At 41.2% G+C, this 22111-nt stretch overlaps 1 protein-coding gene across 1 annotated transcript; it reads left to right on the forward strand.

Moving 5' to 3' along the window:
* Positions 1 to 1298: 1298 nt before the first annotated feature.
* On the forward strand, positions 1299 to 21632 carry rac3a (Rac family small GTPase 3a). The gene is made up of 6 exons (XM_060902126.1): positions 1299 to 1398; positions 12058 to 12129; positions 12251 to 12368; positions 16367 to 16429; positions 16638 to 16797; positions 18959 to 21632. Exons 1-6 carry the CDS (start codon positions 1364 to 1366, stop codon positions 19087 to 19089), a joined length of 579 nt encoding a protein of 192 aa, XP_060758109.1. The 5' UTR covers positions 1299 to 1363; the 3' UTR covers positions 19090 to 21632.
* The last annotated feature ends 479 nt before the right edge of the window (positions 21633 to 22111 follow it).

Consider the following 22111-nt stretch of genomic DNA (forward strand, 5'->3'; position numbering starts at 1 on the left):
ACTTCAAGCACAGTGAAATTCATCCTCTGCATTTAACCCATCTGAAACAGTGAACACACGCACACACTCACAGCAGTGGGCAGCCACACTACAGCGCCCGGGGAGCAGTCAGGGGTTTGGTACCTTGCTCAAGGGCACCTCAGCCCAAGGCCCCCCCACATCAACCTAACTGCATGTCTTTAGACTGTAGGGGAAACCGGAGCACCCGGAGGAAACCCACGCAGACACGGGGAGAACATGCAAACTCTGCACAGAAAGGCCCTCGCCAGCCACTGGGTTCGAACCCGGAACCTTCTTGCTGTGAGGCGACAGTGCTGCCCACAGTATGTGTGTAATCAATTCCTAAAAAGTGTTCAATCTCTTTATTAATTCACATTCTTAGTTACTTTAGAAACATCCGGGCTACATGCGGAAAAAAAAAAACCCACTGGAAACCTTTTGTTAAACCTTGATGTTTTAAATGAATCGGTGGCTACTGAAGTGTCGGTGGCTGCGTAACGTTTACGGCTGCGTTCCTGCTGAGCGAATTAAAGCTTTTGAGTGTTCAAGAGTCAATTTCAGTTTCAGATTTTTCGATGGTATTTGCATGGTATGGTACTAAATCAGAATAACACTGAAACAATGATTCTAACTGCATAGCAGCCCAGTGAAATACTGGCTTATGACCTTTAAAGCATTGTTCTGAAGGTGTTGGTTCAACGTGAAATGAATCGTTCACAAGGACATGCAAACTCCACACAGAAAGGCCCTCGCCAGCCGCTGGGTTCGAACCCGGAATGCTGTGACACCACCGTGCCACCCACAGTATGTGTGTAATCAATTCCTAAAAAGTGTTCAGTCTCTTTATTAATTCACGTTCTTAGTTACTTTAGAAACATCCGGGCTACATGCGGAAAAAAAAAAAACCACTGGAAACCTTTTGTTAAACCTTGATGTTTTAAATGAATCGGTGGCTACTGAAGTGTCGGTGGCTGCGTAACGTTTACGGCTGCGTTCCTACTGAGCGAGTTAAAGCTTTTGAGTGTTCAAGAGTCAGTTTCAGATTTTTCGATGGTATTTGCATGGTATGGTACTAAATCAGAATAACACTGAAACAATGATTCTAACTGCATAGCAGCCCAGTGAGATACTGGCTTATGACCTTTAAAGCATCATTCCGAAGGTGCCGGTTCAACGTGAAATGAATCGTTCGCAAGGAACCGATTCACTCGCGAATCAATCACCCATATCTGAGGAGTTGAGTCCAATCTGGCAACCGCGTTCATGCTCCAGTACACAGGCTGCTTCTCGACATCTCTCCACCATCTCACATCCCTGCTGGAGCATCGCGCTTGTGTGCGTTCACACCACCTTCTCTTTCCAAATGCAAGCCATCAAATGCGTCGTGGTCGGTGATGGGTGAGCAGACTGTGATCATGTGATTGTGGCTGAATGGTGGTGGTTGTTGTGTGGAGGGATGCAGCTGCAGGAGGAGGAGGAGGAGGAGAGGGGCTCGGGTGGCTCATCATCTCCCTCATCTCCATGCTTGTGCAGGAAAAACAGTGAATCTGTTTCTCTGTAGAGAAACCAAGCAGATCCTGTAGATCTTTACCAATTAATTAATTAATGCATCAGTCAGCCTTCATTTTAATGTCCATGCCAAAGCTCCAGGAGGGGGCGGAGCTCATTCTGTGCTGGACATGATGATGGTGATGATGATTTTCCCTCCTGCTGTGTGTGTGTGTGTGTGTGTGTGTGTGCTGTGTCCAGGATGATGGAAATAAACTCAGGATTGCTGTAGCGCTTTACGCTCTTTATATTTCGAAGGGTGCTTCTGCACTCCCCCTACCCAGTTCACAGTGCGCATGCGCAACAGCTGAACGCATGCGCAGTGTGGCGGAGAGAGAGTGGAGAAGCCCCTCTTATTCAATGATGTCATACTTTTACACACCTCACTGAGGAGAGCACAAAAAAAAAAAAAAGCACAATTACAGGATTTTATTCAGCTCGGTTTCATCCTCAGGACGGATTCAGTTATAATCTGTTAATAATCTACCAACAAATAAACAAAATAATCCTAAACAACACAGTAAAGTATTTAATAAATAATTTTTAAAAAACATAATATACACACACACACACACACACACACACACACACACCTTGCCTTAATTCTTAATTTTTTAGGATTATTATTATTAAGGCAAGGAGGAAATTGCCATTTACTTATTAAATATTGGGTTTTATGTTTTTACTGTTTAGGATTGTTTTTGTTTAAAAAAATAATAAACATTTATTTGCAATCCTAGAAATGATACACAGTTATCTCATCTCATCTCATTATCTGTAGCCGCTTTATCCTGTTCTACAGGGTCGCAGGCAAGCTGGAGCCTATCCCAGCTGACTACGGGCGAAAGGCGGGGTACACCCTGGACAAGTCGCCAGGTCATCACAGGGCTGACACATAGACACAGACAACCATTCACACTCACATTCACACCTACGCTCAATTTAGAGTCACCAGTTAACCTAACCTGCATGTCTTTGGACTGTGGGGGAAACCGGAGCACCCGGAGGAAACCCACGCGGACACGGGGAGAACATGCAAACTCCACACAGAAAGGCCCTCGCCGGCCACGGGGCTCGAACCCGGACCTTCTTGCTGTGAGGCGACGGCGCTAACCACTACACCACTGTGCCGCCCTATTATTATTATTATTATTATTATTAAGGCAAGGAGGAAATTGACATTTGTTAAATATTGTTTTGTTGGTTTTTGTTTTTACTGATTATTATTATTTAATAATAATAATAATAATAATAATAATACACATTTCATGTTTATTTGCAATCTTAGAAATGATAAACAATTACTGATTAAATGTTGTATTATTATTATCCAGAAATACAATATTTAATCAGTATTTTTTATTTCTATGGTTGCAAATAAACATTAAATATTTTATTATTATTATTATTAAAAAATGCCAAACACATAGCTCTAAACAATACAGTAAAACAATCAGTAAGTATTTTTTTTTTTTTTAATTATCTACCTGCTTTTCATGTCTAGGGTTATAATTAACATGTGATTTTTTTTTTTATATTATTATTATTATTATTATTATTATTATTATTATTATAAAACAAAAACATAACCCTAAACAACATGGATATACAGAAGTAAACAATCTCATCTCATTATCTCTAGCCGCTTTATCCTTCTACAGGGTCGCAGGCGAGCTGGAGCCTATCCCAGCTGACTACGGGCGAAAGGCGGGGTACACCCTGGACAAGTCGCCAGGTCATCACAGGGCCGACACATAGATACAGACAACCATTCACACTCACATTCACACCTACGCTCAATTTAGAGTCACCAGTTAACCTAACCTGCATGTCTTTGGACTGTGGGGGAAACCGGAGCACCCGGAGGAAACCCACGCGGACACGGGGAGAACATGCAAACTCCACACAGAAAGGCCCTCGCCGGCCACGGGGCTCGAACCCGGACCTTCTTGCTGTGAGGCGACGGCGCTAACCACAACACCACTGTGCCGCCCTATTATTATTATTATTATTATTATTATTATTATTAAGGCAAGGAGGAAATTGACATTTGTTAAATATTGTTTTGTTGGTTTTTGTTTTTACTGATTATTATTATTTAATAATAATAATAATAATACACATTTCATGTTTATTTGCAATCTTAGAAATGATAAACAATTACTGATTAAATGTTGTATTATTATTATCCAGAAATACAATATTTAATCAGTATTTTTTATTTCTATGGTTGCAAATAAACATTAAATATTTTATTATTATTATTATTAAAAAATGCCAAACACACAGCTCTAAACAATACAGTAAAACAATCAGTAAGTATTTTTTTTTTTTTTTAAATTATCTACCTGCTTTTCATGTCTAGGGTTATAATTAACATGTGATTTTTTTTTTTTATATTATTATTATTATTATAAAACAAAAACATAACCCTAAACAACATGGATATACAGAAGTAAACAATCTCATCTCATTATCTCTAGCCGCTTTATCCTTCTACAGGGTCGCAGGCGAGCTGGAGCCTATCCCAGCTGACTACGGGCGAAAGGCGGGGTACACCCTGGACAAGTCGCCAGGTCATCACAGGGCCGACACATAGATACAGACAACCATTCACACTCACATTCACACCTACGCTCAATTTAGAGTCACCAGTTAACCTAACCTGCATGTCTTTGGACTGTGGGGGAAACCGGAGCACCCGGAGGAAACCCACGCGGACACAGGGAGAACATGCAAACTCCGCACAGAAAGGCCCTCGCCGGCCACGGGGCTCGAACCCGGACCTTCTTGCTGTGAGGCGACAGCGCTAACCACTACACCACCGTGCCGCCCCAGAAGTAAACAATATTTAATCAATTATTATTATTATTATCTCTCATCTCATTATCTCTAGCCGCTTTATCCTGTTCTACAGGGTCGCAGGCAAGCTGGAGCCTATCCCAGCTGACTACGGGCGAAAGGCGGGGTACACCCTGGACAAGTCGCCAGGTCATCACAGGGCTTATTATTATTATTATTATTATAAAATATGACTGATCTCAGGTCGATGCTCTGTCACTTTTTTACTCTCCAATAATTTTTCAGTCCATAATTCAGCATTTTATTATTTTGATATCAGTGTTGTACTGAAATGTATAAAATAGTAAACAAAAAATGGTATGTATAATTAACATAATGTATAGACCTACATTTCGTTTAGATGTTTAGCAATATTTGGTTACAGAAACTACAAAAACATGTTTTATATTGTTTTAAATGTTCTTATTATGGCGCATCACACCAAGTAGTTTTTGCACTTCTGTTAGAATCAGATTTATTTTTTATATACTGCATATTTATATCATTATCCTGGATTTCCTGGAGATCTGGGGGTTGTTAAGGGTGTTACAGGGGGTGTGTGGGTGAATCAGATTTGCAGTGCCTGAAACCTTAAACAGTAAATACATGTGTATATTGAGGTTCAATATCAATACAGTTTGTTCATGTCTGTCTTTCAGGAAATAATGAGTTTCCTATTTTCTGAGAAAAAAAACTATCAGGCATTAACTAAAATACTGTTGAATAGTTTGTAGGTTTATACACGATTAGATTTGTTGTTAATCCGTAGAAAAGACTTCACAGAGTGTTTGGAGTCTTCAGATTTGCTTTTATCTGCTTTGAGAGTGAGTTCGGAAACCTCGGCTTCACACCTTGTACCTGATGAATGAAAGACTGGCTCCTGATAAAAGAGAGTGGAGAAGCTCTGTGTGAGATGCTCTGGCAACCCGATCAGCAACGTCGCTTCATTTCATTTCCACTGTCCCATTTCCCTCATCCAGTATCTTATCACTCGTCCTCACTCTTCCTCTTCTTCTCTGTTTAGTGTCCCTTCTTTATCTTATATAATAAAAAAAGCAGTCAGGCTTCCTGTCTCTCTCATTAGCACACACGTTGAACGTTCAGAAATGTTTACTGCTGAAGATAAGACCGATGCGTTCACTTAAACTTCATCCAGTGTGAAATTACCCGGAACGAGCTTCCTCCTGATTCTGATATTTTGACTCAAATGTTTGATCACGGCTCACAATGTACATTTTAATACTCAAAATGTTCTCGATAGGTCTATATAAAACTTATAAAGGGCTATGATTTATGTGGATCGACTGTGGATGTGCAACATTTTAAAATAATTGCATTTGATTATTTTAATTAAAACAGTACATATTCTCACAAGCCAGAATTGTAGCTTTCCCGAAAGAGTCTGGAACGTTTCCTCAACAAACGTGTTCTCCATCACCTGCTTTCGCAGGAAGTGGTCGTTTGCTCGACATAACACTCGTCCAGCTGCAGCTTTTCTCACAACCAGATGCCAAACATGCACGATGATCTCACTGACTCGCCACTAACTGCTGAAAAAACCTCTGGAATAACTTTTAAAGGCGAGGTTTCTTCACTCTGTTACTGTGCAGTTTGTCTTAGTTGTAAGGTTTTGGATAAAAGCATGAGCCAGATGACTAAATGTCTCGTCTCATCTCATCATCCCTAGCCGCTTTATCCTTCTACAGGGTCGCAGGCAAGCTGGAGCCTATCCCAGCTGACTACGGGTGAAAGGCGGGGTACACCCTGGACAAGTCGCCAGGTCATCACAGGGCTGACACATAGACACAGACAACCATTCACACTCACATTCACACCTACGCTCAATTTAGAGTCACCAGTTAACCTAACCTGCATGTCTTTGGACTGTGGGGGAAACCGGAGCACCCGGAGGAAACCCACGCGGACACGGGGAGAACATGCAAACTCCGCACAGAAAGGCCCTCGTCGGCCACGGGGCTCGAACCCGGACCTTCTTGTTGTGAGGCGACAGCGCTAACCACTACACCACCGTGCCGCCCGTGACTAAATGTAACAAGCTCATTAATAGAGGTCATGATCAAGTGTTTTTTTGTGAATTTTAGAAATGCAAATTTTAAAAAAACCTGCATGGAAATCTAAAACGCTGGAGGAAAAATACGATTTTGTATATGGCTGAGATGGAAAGAAGAGAAATGGAATAAGGAATCTTGAACAATTTAAAAATTTTGTAGGGGACGTAAATCATATATTTCTGCTCGATCTATGAGGGTAGGTCAAAAAGTTCTCGGCCGCACCCGGAAACAAGGGGCGTAACTCCCATTTTGGGGCAGAACTGTATACTATAAAGCCTTACATCACTATCTACAAAAACTCAAATGAAAGAAGCGATCAAAGTGAAAAGGAGAGGAAAGAACGCTTCGAGCTGGCGTGCTGTTGCTCCACGACTATGCGCCCGTCCACATAGCACAGGTGGCAGGGGCAGAAACAGCCAAGTGTGGCTTTGAACTGTTGCCCCGTGCACCTTACTCACCCGACCTGGCACCGTCTGACTTGTATCTACCAGTATCTAATATCTACTAGTATTTCCCAAACTGAAATCCCATTCGTGTGGTCACCGTTTTCAGAATGATGATGAAATATTCCACGCTCTTGAGGAGGATCTGGAGGCTCATAATGTGACCTCAGTTGGACCGAGTGCATTTAAGTTAAAGGAGGCTATGTAGAAAAATAACGCAAGAACAATCTTTCTCCAGTGGCGTTTTCTGGGTGAGGCCGAGAACTTTTTAGAGTACCCTCACACATCAGGTTTGTAACAATTCGCCTAATTCATGTTTCGATTCGTGATCTCAGATTCACGATTCAATTTTCCAACAGTATTTCTTCAAAAATATTAAATAAAGACAATTTTAGTCCCCCAAAAAATATGCAACTTTTATTTTCCTATTCTTTATCAACTCAAATAAGGGGGGGAAGCCATGGCTTAATGGTCAGAAAAGCAGCTTTGGGACCAAAAGGTCGCTGGTTCGATTCCCTGGACCAGCAGGAATGGCTGAAGTGCCCTTGAGCAAGGCACCTAACCCCCAACTGCACCCCAGGCTGCTCTGGGTATGTTGTACATCACTCTGGATAAGAGCGTCTGCTAAATACCTGTAATGTAAAATATTCCTTTTCTTAAATAAATAACCTTTCATTTAAATGTACACCGCCTTTCAGATTTTTCAAGTGTAGGTCATTAAAAAGAATTTTCCCCGACACCCAATTATTTTTGTTTAGTGACTGAAAGCTACTGAATTCGAATCACAGACTTCCAATTTTATTAGTTTTTTTTTTTTAAAATAGAACAATTAATGAATTGATCTCCACGTGGTTCTAAATTCTCCACTATTTTTTCCTGCTTCACCATGACCCAATTCAAGATACTATGTCATGCATCACGTGGTGGGCTTTCCCTGTTCGCGCAAGGCATTGTGGGATACAAATTTGAAACGGGAAAGAAAAATGGAGGACGTGAATGTGCGAATGAAACGTGAAAGACCGACTATAGTAACGGAAAGAAAGCGAGAAGAAAAGACGTTATGTTCTATACGAAGGAAAGGAAACGCAGGACCAAACTAATAAATATCGGTGCTCAGCGAGCACCTCGGTGTGATCAGCTGTTCGTTTAGCGACAGAATGATGGAACTGTCAGTGCACGCTCAAAGGGAAACCTGCGCATGTGCGCATGCACACACGGACTTCCTCTGTTTGCTTGACTCCGCAAAGCGAGCGATTTCATGCACGTTATTTGCTTTAATCCCCTCAAACTAAATAACTTCCCAGCCACAGAATGGCCTGATATTTTGTGAGATATTACAGAAATAAACATACATCACAATGACCACATTTCAGAGGGAACTAAATTTCACCGGTTTTCTGAAATCAAAAGGCCGTCTACTTTTAATTTTCTTAATAACCACCAATAATAATTTACCCACATTTGTAAAGGTTGGAGTAAAATGTAATAGCCTATTAACTAAAATATTCCTTTTATTAAAAAAATTAAGTTAATAAATATTCCTTTTCTTAATAAACTTGTATGAACATTTGTACTCCCTCCATTTGCTTCTCTTTTCTTTATCTTTCAGCTGTCTGTAAAAGAGGGCTCTGATTTCTTGTTAAATCTATTTGTACACAATTGCACAACAGCGCTTTCACATTTTAGATCTGTTTTGGTTTCTTTTTGCAGCATTAGAGCTGTGTTACTTCCACCTACAATGAAGTCAAGGCTATTTTACATTATTACTTTACCCTCTGCTGTCTAAACAACACAATTACAGCCAGGAAAATCTAAGATTACGCAGTACGTGTGTATGTGTGAGAGAGAGAGAGAGAGTTTTTTTTTTTTTTTCCCCCACACACAGATCTCACTGCCTAGATTTTCCTTTCAGGATTGAAGCAAAAGCACTGAATGGACGTGTGTGTGTGTGTGTGTGTGTGTGAGGGAAAACCCGAGCAGAAAGACAGACTTAATTAGGGATAATTATCGTCTCGGAGACTGAACACTGTCCTTCAGACTGCCATGAAATGAAAATCTCGTTTTATAAATTATTCACCGTGTGAATCTTCTGAGAAAATTTTCATCATGGTTTACAAAAACAACACAACCATCACCTGAGGCATAAACCTCATCCTCAGGGATTATTTTTACCTCATGTCAGCAGCACTGCCCAGCCCTTCATCATTAATAAATGCTCCTCTCTCAAGCTTCCTGCTGGTTGCCATGGTTTCAGTGGTGCCGAGCCGCAGTCTAACGGCGTTCCTGTCTCTGTGGATCAGCGTGTTGTACATCAGGAATAAAACACTGTGACATGTCGCTGTGGGAAAATCATCAACGACAGCCTGTTGTGAAGAAGCAGAATCACTGTTACCAACACAACATTGATTATTTTCCCATAAAAGCATGTCACTATGAGAAAGTGGCTTGTCCACAATTAAAATTTTTATTAATTCAAGAAAAAAAAAAAGTTTGTACTTTTTTTTTTTTTTTTTTTTTTTATCCTTTTCGAGTTACATTTCATGTTGTGGATTGTCCATAAAAGAAGTGAGGACTTATCACTTACTCATTCCGTAAAGGCATTTGTGATCATTTTGTGAGTGTGATTTTAACTATACACAGTGCTCTCCACAATTATTGGCACCCCTTAGGAAAAAATTTACCTTTTTTTAATAAAGTCGCTTCATCTCACACTGGAGAAAAATCCAACCTTTTAATTGAAAAATTTATTCAGAGGAAAAACAAATTCCTCATCAAAGAATCATTATTTTTAACAAAAACACACGTGCCACTATTATTGGCACCCCTGCATTTAGTACTTTGTAAAAACCAGTAAACCAGCACTGAGTCTCTCTGATCATATTTTAGATGAGAAGGTTGGAAATCCAGAGCAGGGCATCTGAGACCGTTCCTCTTTATTACAACCTCTCCAGATCATCCAGGGTCCTCGACCCTCTCTTGTGCTCTCTCCTCTTCAGCTCACCCACAAGTTTTCACTGAGGTTCAGGTCAGGGGACTGAGAAGGCCAAGGCAGAAGCTTGATTCTGTGCTCAGCTAAACATTTTTTGTGTTTATTTGGATATTGGATCATTGTCCTGCTGGAAGATCCACCGATGATTCAGTTTTAGTTTCCTAAAAGGCAGAGGCAGCCAGATTCTGATCTAAAATGTCCTGGTATTTCATGGAGTCCATGATGCCAAGGACTCAACAAGGTTTCCAGGAGCTTTGGAGGAAAAACAGCCCCAAAACAAACATCACAGAACTTCCACCATGTTTTACAGTTGGGGTTGGGTTCTTTTCATTATAACCTTTTTTTTAAACACCAAATTTACACCACCTTTAATGTTTTATCACCAAAAAGCTCCGTTTTTATTCAATCAGACCAGAGAACATGGTTCCAGTCACAGTTGTAGTCGCGTTTTGCAAACTTCAGGTGCTTACATTTGTGGTTAACTGACAGAAAAGGCTTTCTTCTGGAACCTTCCAAATAATCTGTTGGCGTGGAGGTGGAGTTTGATGATGGTTTTGGAGACTTGGAAACCCCAGGTGTTTACTTTTTCTTGTAATTCACCAACAGTGATCCTTTTTGCCTCTCTTATCCTCCTCCTTATTGGACATGGGGGCAAAATAAACTCCGCTCCTCTTCCAGGCGAGTTTGTAACAGTTCCATTTGGTGTCTCATCTCATCTCATTATCTCTAGCCGCTTTATCCTTCTACAGGGTCGCAGGCAAGCTGGAGCCTATCCCAGCTGACTACGGGCGAAAGGCGGGGTACACCCTGGACAAGTCGCCAGGTCATCACAGGGCTGACACATAGACACAGACAACCGTTCACACTCACATTCACACCTACGGTCAATTTAGAGTCACCAGTTAACCTAACCTGCATGTCTTTGGACTGTGGGGGAAACCGGAGCACCCGGAGGAAACCCACGCGGACACGGGGAGAACATGCAAACTCCACACAGAAAGGCCCTCGCCGGCCCCGGGGCTCGAACCCAGGACCTTCTTGCTGTGAGGCGACAGCGCTAACCACTACACCACCGTGCCGCCCCTCCATTTGGTGTCCACTTTTTTAAATTATTGTCCTAACAGGACATTTTCAGGCGAGTAGCTGCCTCATCTCATCTCATCTCATCTCATTATCTCTAGCCGCTTTATCCTGTTCTACAGGGTCGCAGGCAAGCTGGAGCCTATCCCAGCTGACTACGGGTGAAAGGCGGGGTACACCCTGGACAAGTCGCCAGGTCATCACAGGGCTGACACATAGACACAGACAACCATTCACATTCACACCTACGGTCAATTTAGAGTCACCAGTTAACCTAACCTGCATGTCTTTGGACTGTGGGGGAAACCGGAGCACCCGGAAGAAACCCACGTGGACACGGGGAGAACATGCAAACTCCGCACAGAAAGGCCCTCGCCGGCCACCAGGCTCGAACCCGGACCTTCTTGCTGTGAGGCAACAGCGCTAACCACTATACCACCATGCCGCCCGAGTAGCTGCCTTCTTTTTTTTTTAATAACCATTCCCTGACTTATGAAGGTCAACACACTTCTTCACTTCTTCTCCCTCATTTGGTGTGTGTGTGTTCTCTTATCTTTCCCATGTTGATGTTGAGGGAATTTGGCCTCTGCGTCACTTCATATTTGTCCCCCAGTTCATCAGAAAGTGGTGGATTGAAAGTTCCTACGCACTCCAATCAACTCAAAAATACTGCACAGTTTAAATGGGTTCATGCTTCAGTTACATTGTGTTTGTTCACTCTTATTCTTAGTGGTGCCAATAATAGTGGGACTTTTGTTTTTGTTGAAAATAATTATTCCTTGATGAGAGGATTTTGGTTTTTCTCTGAATAAATTTTTCAATTAAAGGTTGGATTTTTCTCATTTTTTTTCAGTGGGAGATGAAGCGACTTTAATTAAAAAAAAAAAAAAGGTGGATTTTTTTTCAACCCCCTTTTTTACTAATCTTTACAAGGGGGTGCCAATAATTGTGGATGGCACTGTAGTTATGGGCATAATTGTGTGGTAGGTTTTTGTTGTGATGAAAAATTCTGAGTGTGTGTTTGTGTGTGTGTGTGTGTGTGTGTGTGTGTGTGTGTGTGTGTGTGTGTGTGTGTGTGTTTCAGAGCCGTGGGTAAAACATGCCTGCTCATCAGCTACACCACCAACGCTTTCCCGGGAGAATACATCCCTACAGTGTGAGCTTGCATATTCCTTGTGTGTGTGTGTGTGTGTGTGTGTGTGTGTGTGTGTGTGTGTGTGTGTGTGTGTTATCACCGAGGTCTATGTTCCCTGTGTCATTGCTCCCACTTTTCACAGTTTTGATAATTACTCTGCCAATGTGATGGTGGATGGGAAACCTGTAAACCTGGGATTATGGGATACGGCGGGGCAGGAGGATTACGACCGTCTCCGTCCGCTCTCCTACCCTCAGACGGTAAAAACCCCATCTATCCTCATCTCTGTGCTTCCTCTCTAGGGTTCACACTCTTACAATCCTCAAGCTCCATGATCACAACCAGTGTTGTAGTCGAGTCGCCAAACCTTGAATCTGAGTCCAGTCTCGAGTCCCCAGTGTTCAAGTCATTAAAGAAAAGTTCACGTCGAGTCCAAGAACAGGACTCCATCCGCACCATTTGACGGTGGCTGTTGCTGCCTTTATGTGAAAGCATCTCTGCTACTGTGTTGGACTAACGTTACTTCTCGACTGCCCCGTTTTAGTTAATAGACTACAGATAAAAGGCTAGTTCATTGCTCAGCAAGCCCCGCCTGCTATCAACAGGGCAAATAACATGAGAGAGGGTTAACACTAGCTAGTTCATCGCTCAGCAAGCAAGCTCCGCCCACTATCAACAGGGCAAATAACATGAGAGAGGGTTAACACTAGCTAGTTCATCGCTCAGCAAGCCCTGCCCACTATCAACATAGCGTGTCACTTCCTTCTCTGGGTGGAGTCTTACCAAATGACGATTGAAGTTTGAGGTCGTCCCCGTCGTCTCCTCGATAGTTCTTCTACATATGGAACATATCGCAGTGCATTTTTTTTTTTTTTTTTCCCCACTGCATGAGAAGTCTGTATAAGCAAAGCGGACAATCCTTGGGGCGTCTCTCCAGGCATTTTAGCGCCGTTAACGTTAGTTTGTTCCTGAACATGACGTATGAACAGGTGAATGTGCATTCTCTTGCATGAAATTAGTATAAAAATTAATGTAGATATAAATTTTTTTTAAAGATTTTTTTGGGGCTTTTTGCACGTTTATTGGATAGGACAGTGTAGAGACAGGAAATGAGCAGGAGAGAGAGACGGGGAGGGATTGGGAAATGACCTTGGGCCGGAATCGAACCCGGGTCCCCGGATTTATGGTGTGGCGCCTTATCCACCTGAGCCACGATGCCCCCGTAGATATAAATATCTTATGCCAAATTATTATGGAATGTTACAAAAAAATAAAGAAAAAATCCAAGTCCTCCTAACCCTCCAATTTACAAGTCCGAATGCAGTTCATGCACGAGTCCGAGTCCAAATCAAGTCACGAGTCCTTAAAATTAGGGCACGAGTCAGACTCGAGTATTACAAGCCTGGTCACAACACACTCCTGCTCTGATTTTAAACCTGAAATAAATAATTGTATCTGATATGATCTTGCCTGAAACACTTTAAACATGGTGATGGTTTTCGTAATTTTTATGCAAAATTGCAGTAATTTCAAACATCAGTGGTTATTGTTTCACTCTTGGCCCCTCAAAACAAAAACACGACAAGAGCTTCTTTACTCGCTCGCCATTTTTCAACTTCATATTAACATCAGATCCAATATAGAAGAAATAAACAGCAACTCAGCTTGTTAGCAATCTACAAGGCAGCGCTGTTTTTTTTTTTTAGCTCATCCGACCTCAGGCCAGACCAGATGAGTTTATACAATTACGCGTTGTCAGTCCACAATTTACAAAAATTGCTATTCCTCGTACAGGATTGATCAGATTTCGATCAAACTCGTATGGAATGTTCCCCAGGTGGGTGTGCATAAAAGTTGTCAGGATGGTTGCACCACCTGTCATATTTACGATTTTATGGGCGTCTGAAATTTTTGGGTGACCCGTCATGTTAAACTCTACTCTTCGTAAACCGCTGCAACGTTTTCGCTGAAACTCACCCAGAAGACTCTAAAGACATTCCAACAACTAGAAAAGCACTAGGAGAGCACAGACCTCCGCCAAGAATCCTTTAAAAAAATCCGGATCACCGCCAAAATTTAATGGATTGTTACTTGTGCCCAGGCACACCTCTGGAAAAAATTTCAGAGCAATCTGTTCATAACTTTTTCTGTAATGTCGCTAACAAACAAACAAACCAACGCTACCGAAAACATAACCTCCTTGGCGGAGGTAATAATTGTTCACCAGGTGGCACCACCTACTATGGCTGAGGCTACAGAGGGGTCCCGTGCAATTTCATGAAAATTGCTGCTCCTCCTACAGGATTGATCGGATTTCAAACTCGCACACAGCAACCGTGACCGGTATGAGTTCCAGCCTCATTGAGGCCATTTTTATTACTGTGAAAGTCGAATCTGTAGAAGCTGATCTGTTGAGTCGAGTGTACAGATGAGGAAGTTAAAGTTGAACATGACATGAAGCACTAAATTTCTCTGCTGCATCGCGGTCTGATTTATTTCGAGATGGCGCGAGGGATGAATCCCACCGCACCACTATCAGCAAGTAGTCAAAAGGCATTGTGGGTAATGTAGGAAACTGAACCAGAGTGAAAATAGTTCAACGATATTGGAACAAATCAGAAACGTATTACAAACTAAATCTGGGATGTAATTATAAAGCTTGATATGGGTTTTTGTTTTCTTTTAAGATGCACAACACTTATTGAGGCTACATAGAAATGATCATTATTAAAGTGTTTGATTCAGGACAAGGCTGCCTATGGAGGGAGTATTTTTGCTCAAGAATTGTGCGACTGAAATGAAGTGTTTTGTCCAGAAAGCAGCACAGCTTAATTATTTTCGGCATCTCATAATTCTGTTCACTACATGAGAGCGAGCTTGGAAAAAAAGTGTACTGAACTAACTTTTCATAATTTAATTTTTTTTAAAAATACTCTCCGGGTGGCTACTTTATTAGGAACACTCATATACCCACCTGCTTTTTCATGCAGATCCAAATCAAAAGCTTCAGTTAAAGGAGAACTGAAGTCATTTTTAAACTTGCTTTATTTCTTAATTAACATGTTATTCAATTATGTTTTCGGTTTTAGTAACCTTGTATCGTGAATCGTATTGGCAACTAATTGCAATTAAATATTATACTTCTCGGCCTGTTCGGTTTTTAGCCGTGTTGAATTTAGTTCGTTTGGTCCACGGCAGGCGTCGCTTATCCGCGCGACCTTCACGAGACTTGTGCGAGACTTCGAAACGTGAAGCGTCAGCCAGGTGTCAGTGCCGCCATTTTTAAAACTGTTTTCCAAACGAAGTATTGCACAAAAACGAGTTTAAATGACGATTACTGCCGACTTTTTTCAAACTTTCCTGATCGCTATCAAAACAAACAAAACTTCCGGCTTGATCACGTCAGCATTCGAAAGAGGGCGCGCGCGTCTTTTGACAACGTTGGCAGATGTCGGTCACTTTGATTTCCGCTGTATGTTTTACTTCCGTCCTATGATGTCTCGCACAGGTCTCAGCGAATCTCGTTTACGGCCGTTGCTTTGACATATGGACTGATATATTACAGAGCGTATTTCAAACACTCAGAACTCGCTATAGCAGCGACAAAATAGCGATCAAACATGCATTCCTGTATTTAATAAAATGAGAAATAGAATTTTGAGAATAAAAAAATTTGCCTTTCGTTCCCCTTTAATGTTCAGTGTTCAAACATCAGAATGAGATCACAATTTTTCCCAAAGTGTGACTTTCTTTCACTGTGGCATGGGTGTTGGTTTGAGCCAGATGGACTGGTTTGAGTATTTCAGAAATTGCTGATCTCCTAGGGGTTTCACACACAGTCTCAAGAATTTACACAGACAGGATGGTGCGAAAAACAGAAAACATCGAGTAAGTGAGCGACAGTTCTGTGGGCGGAAAGTAACACCTTGTTGATTGATAAGAGAGGTCAGATGGAAATGGTCAGATTGGTTCGAGGTGTGGTTTTTTTTTTTTTTTGCTAGGAAGGATATAATAACTCATAAATTGTATATAAAATCACCCTTTACAACTGTGGTGAGCAGAAAAGCATCTCAGCATGCAACAGTAGAGAGAAGAACACACTGGGTTCTGCTCTTGCCGCCAAGAACAGGAATCTTAATCAAGAATCTTAATCAAGAACAAGTTCCTATTGAAGTGGCCAGTGAGTGTGTGTGTATATGTGCAATGATTACGATTTGAGCGACTCTTATTTTTTTTTTTTGTCTTGTGTTTTTTAAAGGATGTGTTTTTGATCTGCTTCTCACTGGTGAGCCCGGCTTCATTCGAAAATGTCAGAGCAAAGGTTAGTGTTGAAATTTTATTTATTCGTAGTGTTACACGCAGGAAAATGTGAATGGTGAGATAATAATCTTCTGAGATGGAACTATGGTAGCGTTTTATATAATTTTTTCATAATCCAATCATATTTGGTGATCACTTTATTTCTTCCACTACCAGCATGATTAAACACTGAGTTATGAGGGTGTGTGTGTGTGTGTGTGTGTGTGTAGTGGTATCCTGAAGTGCGTCACCACTGTCCCAACACGCCCATCATTCTGGTGGGAACCAAGCTGGATCTACGGGACGATAAGGACACCATCGAGCGCCTAAGGGACAAAAAGCTGTCCCCCATCACCTATCCTCAGGGTCTCGCCATGGCCAGAGAGATCGGTAACGGTGTTAAACATTTTAATCCATGTTTTTTTCCTCCCTCTTTTATTGCGTCCTGCCCATACCTGCTTCATGACGGCTACCAGCAAAGGAGACCGACGTCTCACGCGTGTTTCATCCAACACCCTGAACATGTAGCATTGAACTCAAGCTTTCTGATCCTGTACACACTATACACTCGCTAAACGACAGCAGTGCGAACCTGAGCGGCGAGGGAAAGCACAGAGCCATCTTTCCCATCCAGTGGCTCCGAAACCTGTGTGTTTTTGCTGCTCAAATCCCAGCACGTGTTTTTGCATGTAATCCTGTTTCATTACAACTTTTCAATGAACGTCCAAGTGACGACAAATGCACTTTTACCTCCTGACCAATCAGAGACGAGTAAGAAAAACAAAATGGAGGGCAAATACGCTACTCGTAGTTTTCATCCAAGCTCCATCCGGGACATGGAGAACCAAAACTGTGACATAAATCTCTATATGTCACTTATGAAGAAATCGATGGGTGAGATGTTTTGAGAAATTTGGGGACTTTGTTTGTGAATGTGTCGATTATAATAAAAAGAAAATCGCACGTTGGCTTGAAGATACAAAGTTTATCTTCTCGTGTTGAAAAACTCGCATTTTTCATATGAAATGCATCATCGATCTGAGTGGCATAATGTAAATAATATTGGCTGGCATTGAGTGGTCTATCAGATATATTCCATTCAGCTAGCATGATATCGAATGAGTCAAAGACGAGGGTGTGTTTTTTTTTTTTTTTTTTTTTTTTTTAAATTGGTGCTTCCAGAGACAAAGTCTACAGGAATCCCAACACTTTCTGAACCTCTAAACCACAAGCTGGAGACACAGTTCTTTCACAGTTCATGAGGACTTTTATGGTTCCACATCATCTAATGCTTAATCTCATTCATTATCTCTAGCCACTTTATCCTTCTACAGGGTCGCAGGCAAGCTGGAGCCTATCCCAGCTGACTACGGGCGAAAGGCGGGGTACACCCTGGACAAGTCGCCAGGTCATCACAGGGCTGACACATAGACACAGACAACCATTCACACTCACATTCACACCTACGCTCAATTTAGAGTCACCAGTTAACCTAACCTGCATGTCTTTGGACTGTGGGGGAAACCGGAGCACCCGGAGGAAACCCACGCGGACACGGGGAGAACATGCAAACTCCGCACAGAAAGGCCCTCGCCGGCCACAGGGCTCGAACCCGGACCTTCTTGCTGTGAGGCGACAGCGCTAACCGCTACACCACCGTGCCGCCCCCTAATGCTTAATAATAATAATTTAAAAATTATTGAACAAAGCTAAACATGTAATCATTGACACTGTGAGGTTTTCTGAGCGAGATGTTTAATGAATATTTATGGAAGGAGACTCCAGTGTCAGCGCTTCGGTTGTAACCATCCAAACTTTCTCAGTAATGTGACAAGCCGTGCTTTGTGTTTTACTAATTTAAAGAAAGAGAAATAAATCGAGACTAGATCTAGAGACTAGATTTTTTTTTTTTTGGTTGGTTTTTTTTTTTTTTTTGTCTTTTTTTTAATATAGCTGCTATAACATAAGTGATAACAGGAAGCAATTTGCGTTGTAGACATTCCACAGTTTTAAATGCAACTATAAATGTCTCGTCTCGTCGTCTTCCGCTTTATCTGGGGCCGGGTCGCGGAGGCAGCAGTCTGAGCATGGAAGCCCAAACTTCCCTTTCCCCAGACACCTCGGCCAGCTCCTCGGGAAGAACACCGAGGCGTTCCCAGGCCAGCCGAGAGACATAGTCCCTCCAGCGTGTCCTGGGTCTTCCCCGGGGCCTCCTCCTGGGGGGACATGCCTGGAACACCTCCCCAGGGAGGCGTCCAGGAGGCATCCGAAAGAGATGCCCGAGCCACCTCAGCTGATTCCTCTCAATGTGGAGGAGCAGCGGCTCTACTCCGAGCTCCTCCCGAGTGACTGTGCTTCTCACCCTATCTCTAAGGGAGCGCCCAGCCACCCTGCGAAGGAAACTCATTTCGGCCGCTTGTATCCGCGATCTTGTTCTTTCGGTCATTATTCAAAGCTCATGACCATACAACTATAAATGGAGTTTTAAAAAAATGACGTGGTGTTAATTAATAAATAAAAAAAATTGTAATCATGGATGCTGCGTTCACAGGAGCAGTGAAGTATCTGGAGTGTTCGGCTCTGACCCAGAGAGGGCTGAAGACCGTGTTCGACGAGGCCATCCGCGCCGTCCTCTGCCCTCCGCCCGTCAAGAAGAGAGGGAAGAAGTGTACGGTGTTTTAAAAAAAGAACATATTCACACACTCTCTCTTGCACAGAGTGTTTCACTTCAACACACAGTCATCATACTGAGTTCCTAGTGGCCGATTTGGAGAGACGGAGTAAAAACATGAAAGGTGAAACATCACACACTGGAGTTTTAGATATACAGCGCAGCAGGATTAAAAAATAGTGAAAGGACAACACAGGATCGTGCCAAATTTCCTCTCGTCCCTATTTCTGAACTCAATTGCCTTAATTGGTGCTTAATTTGTGGTAATGAGAAGGTCCTTGATATATACTCCTTGCATGCGCTAATATTTGGTTTGGGGATATATTGTGATATTTAACACAATCTTTGCAGTTTAATTTGTGGACAAATTAAGTTAAACTTTTATTTCAAAGGCTAAGTCTCGGGTATGTGTTCGTAATTACATCATTACTAAAATGTAAAAAAATTCGGAAAAGATTGTACTTTTTTTTTTTTTTTTAAACCAAATTTCTACAAAGTATAAAACGAAATGAAAAGTTAGTTATTGTTGTGCTAGTAAAGAATCAATACTGACACACACGCATGGGTGTTTCTGAGTTGAATGGGCGGAGCTTAAGTTGTATTCGAGCCAGTTGCAAACTTGATCACGTGACCTTACAATAAAAGTTTAGCAAACTTAAGCTAGCTTACTATCAAACTCTCCTGGCTTTGATTACACGATAAAACATCTAGTGTAAAAATGACTTGGTTAGCGATGTAACATCAGGTAGCTACTCCTGGATTGATAATGTTTACATATCTGACTAGCTTAGCAAATATTTAGAATGTTTTTTTATTGTGTCTTTAAATCAGTATTTAAAAGAAGAAACTCTAAAAATAGCAGTAATTTTTTTTTTTTTTTTTTTAATACAAACTGTAATCAGCTCATTCAATAAGCTCCGCCTACACTGACACAAAGACACCTGTCGATCAGTAAAATCAGGACGTGCAAACGACCAATACACACACGGTCCCCCTGTACACATTTTCTGAATTCCTTTGTGGAGATTTTTTTTCTCGTCGCTAACACTTCGGGGCAACGTGGGCATCGTTTTTTATTTTTCTTATTTTTTCTTCTTTCTTTATTGATCTGTGAAATGTGTCTGAAGTCTGTGTAAATAGATATTGTGAATAACTTGAGGACCGAATTGACGCCGTCTCTCGTTCTTGACTGTAAAGTAAATCTAAAATAATAATGATAATAATTAAAAAAAATCACCTACTGGATACAGCTCTTTTAATTTCGGTGTTTGTGTGTGACTACTGTATGTGATGGCGTTTTACAGCACAAGAAAAACGAAAGGGTGATTTTACTAAAATGTGTATATTTAAAGTCAGTCAGTGTCTGAAGCTCAGCCGGGTATCAAATTTACAGAAAAACTTTGGCTAAAAATGAAATGTCCACAAAATTTTGCACTGGAGCTGCGAAGGCTAATCTGTGTTCGGTTTAGCGTCGTGGTGAAAACCACATACATCACACACACTGACCTCAAAATGGCGTTAAAGAGTTGTTTAGGATGTGAACTAGATTTACTGATGTGGTTTCTGACACCATATTGGACACTGAAAGCTGTAAAAACAAGCAAAAGTATGTCACAACGCTAAAAACAGTCGGCCATTTTGAAAAAGGAATTTTTAGGGGTTTTTTTTCCCCTCAGCACAAATATAATTTGTGTTTTTAAACATGATCCACTTGTTGCTCAAGTCATAATTGTTGTGAATACACAGTGTTGCTGGGAAACAGGGACAGTGCTTGATTACAAGCTAGCTGAGCTAATCAGTCATAACTGACTAGCTAGCAACTTGTTTCTTTTATGTGGACGATGTTAAGTCATAGTGACTGTGACAATGAATAAAAATGTCAGGAATGTCAACTTTTACTTCAGATTTGTTGGTAAATTATTCAGAAAGTGCTCCAAACTACTAAAATCAAACCAACTCTTTGCTAATTAGCTACATTAGCGTTGTAGCTCCAGTGCAAAACTAAAGCGAATATCAGACACCAGACATCTTGGCTGATTTGGTGTGAAGTGGAAACTGTGTACGTTTTACTTTTAGCTGAAATTTTCTCTCTTTTTATTTTTTGGAGGTTCTTTACATTACAGTATTGTATGCATATTTAATTATTGTTGTTTTTTTTTGTAAACTGGAACTTTTCCGTCCTTGGATTTCGCTCCATATTTTGCAGTATACTAGCTAAAATGTGCCATTGTGGATTGTTTGTTTTTTGTGTGGCTAGCATGCCAAATTTTCAACTTTAGACAAGATATGCGTCTAACTGCATTTCTACTTTTTTGCCTTTTAATTTTACTAAGAGTGTATGGATGCGCGTGTGTGTGAGAGTGAGCAAAATTGTTAGACGTGTAAAAAACAAAACAAAACCATGTGTTGTTCGGTGTTACAACATGATGATGGTGGATCTCCACCTTCACCTCACAGTTGGTTTCTGTAGACACAATAACAATCAGAACCCCTTTTGAATTGTTACTAAAATGAACCTCTTGTGTGTATGATATGAGTTTAAAATGTACGCATTAATAAAATTGAGTCCTTGAATGTATTTAAATGTGCCCTTTGTTTTTCTTTTCACAGTCATTATGAAATTAATTTAGTCTTTTTTTATTTAATTTACTAGATTTTAATAAGTAAATTTAATAGATAATTATCTATTATTAATTAGAAAAATAACACAAACCTGTCTGTAGCCCCTCTATAATAAGATTTAATTTATTTGTAATTTTTTTTAAGAAGCATTATTCAAGAGATTTCAATAGAAAGTCAAGCTCTAGCAGAAAGACTTCAGACACAAGTTAGACGGTCGGTCAGTCAATTGGTCGGTCAGTCAGTCACTTGGGCAGTCAGTCAATCAGTTTGTCAGTCAACCAATTGGTCAGGCAGACGGTCAGTCAGTTGGTCAGTTAATCAGTCAGTTGGTCAATCAATTGGTCAGTCAGTCAACCAGTTGGTCAGTCAGACGGTCGGTCAATTGGTCAGTCAGTTGGTCAACCAATTGGT

This window comes from Neoarius graeffei, chromosome 20, assembly GCF_027579695.1.
Source record: "Neoarius graeffei isolate fNeoGra1 chromosome 20, fNeoGra1.pri, whole genome shotgun sequence".
Lineage (NCBI taxonomy): Eukaryota > Metazoa > Chordata > Actinopteri > Siluriformes > Ariidae > Neoarius > Neoarius graeffei.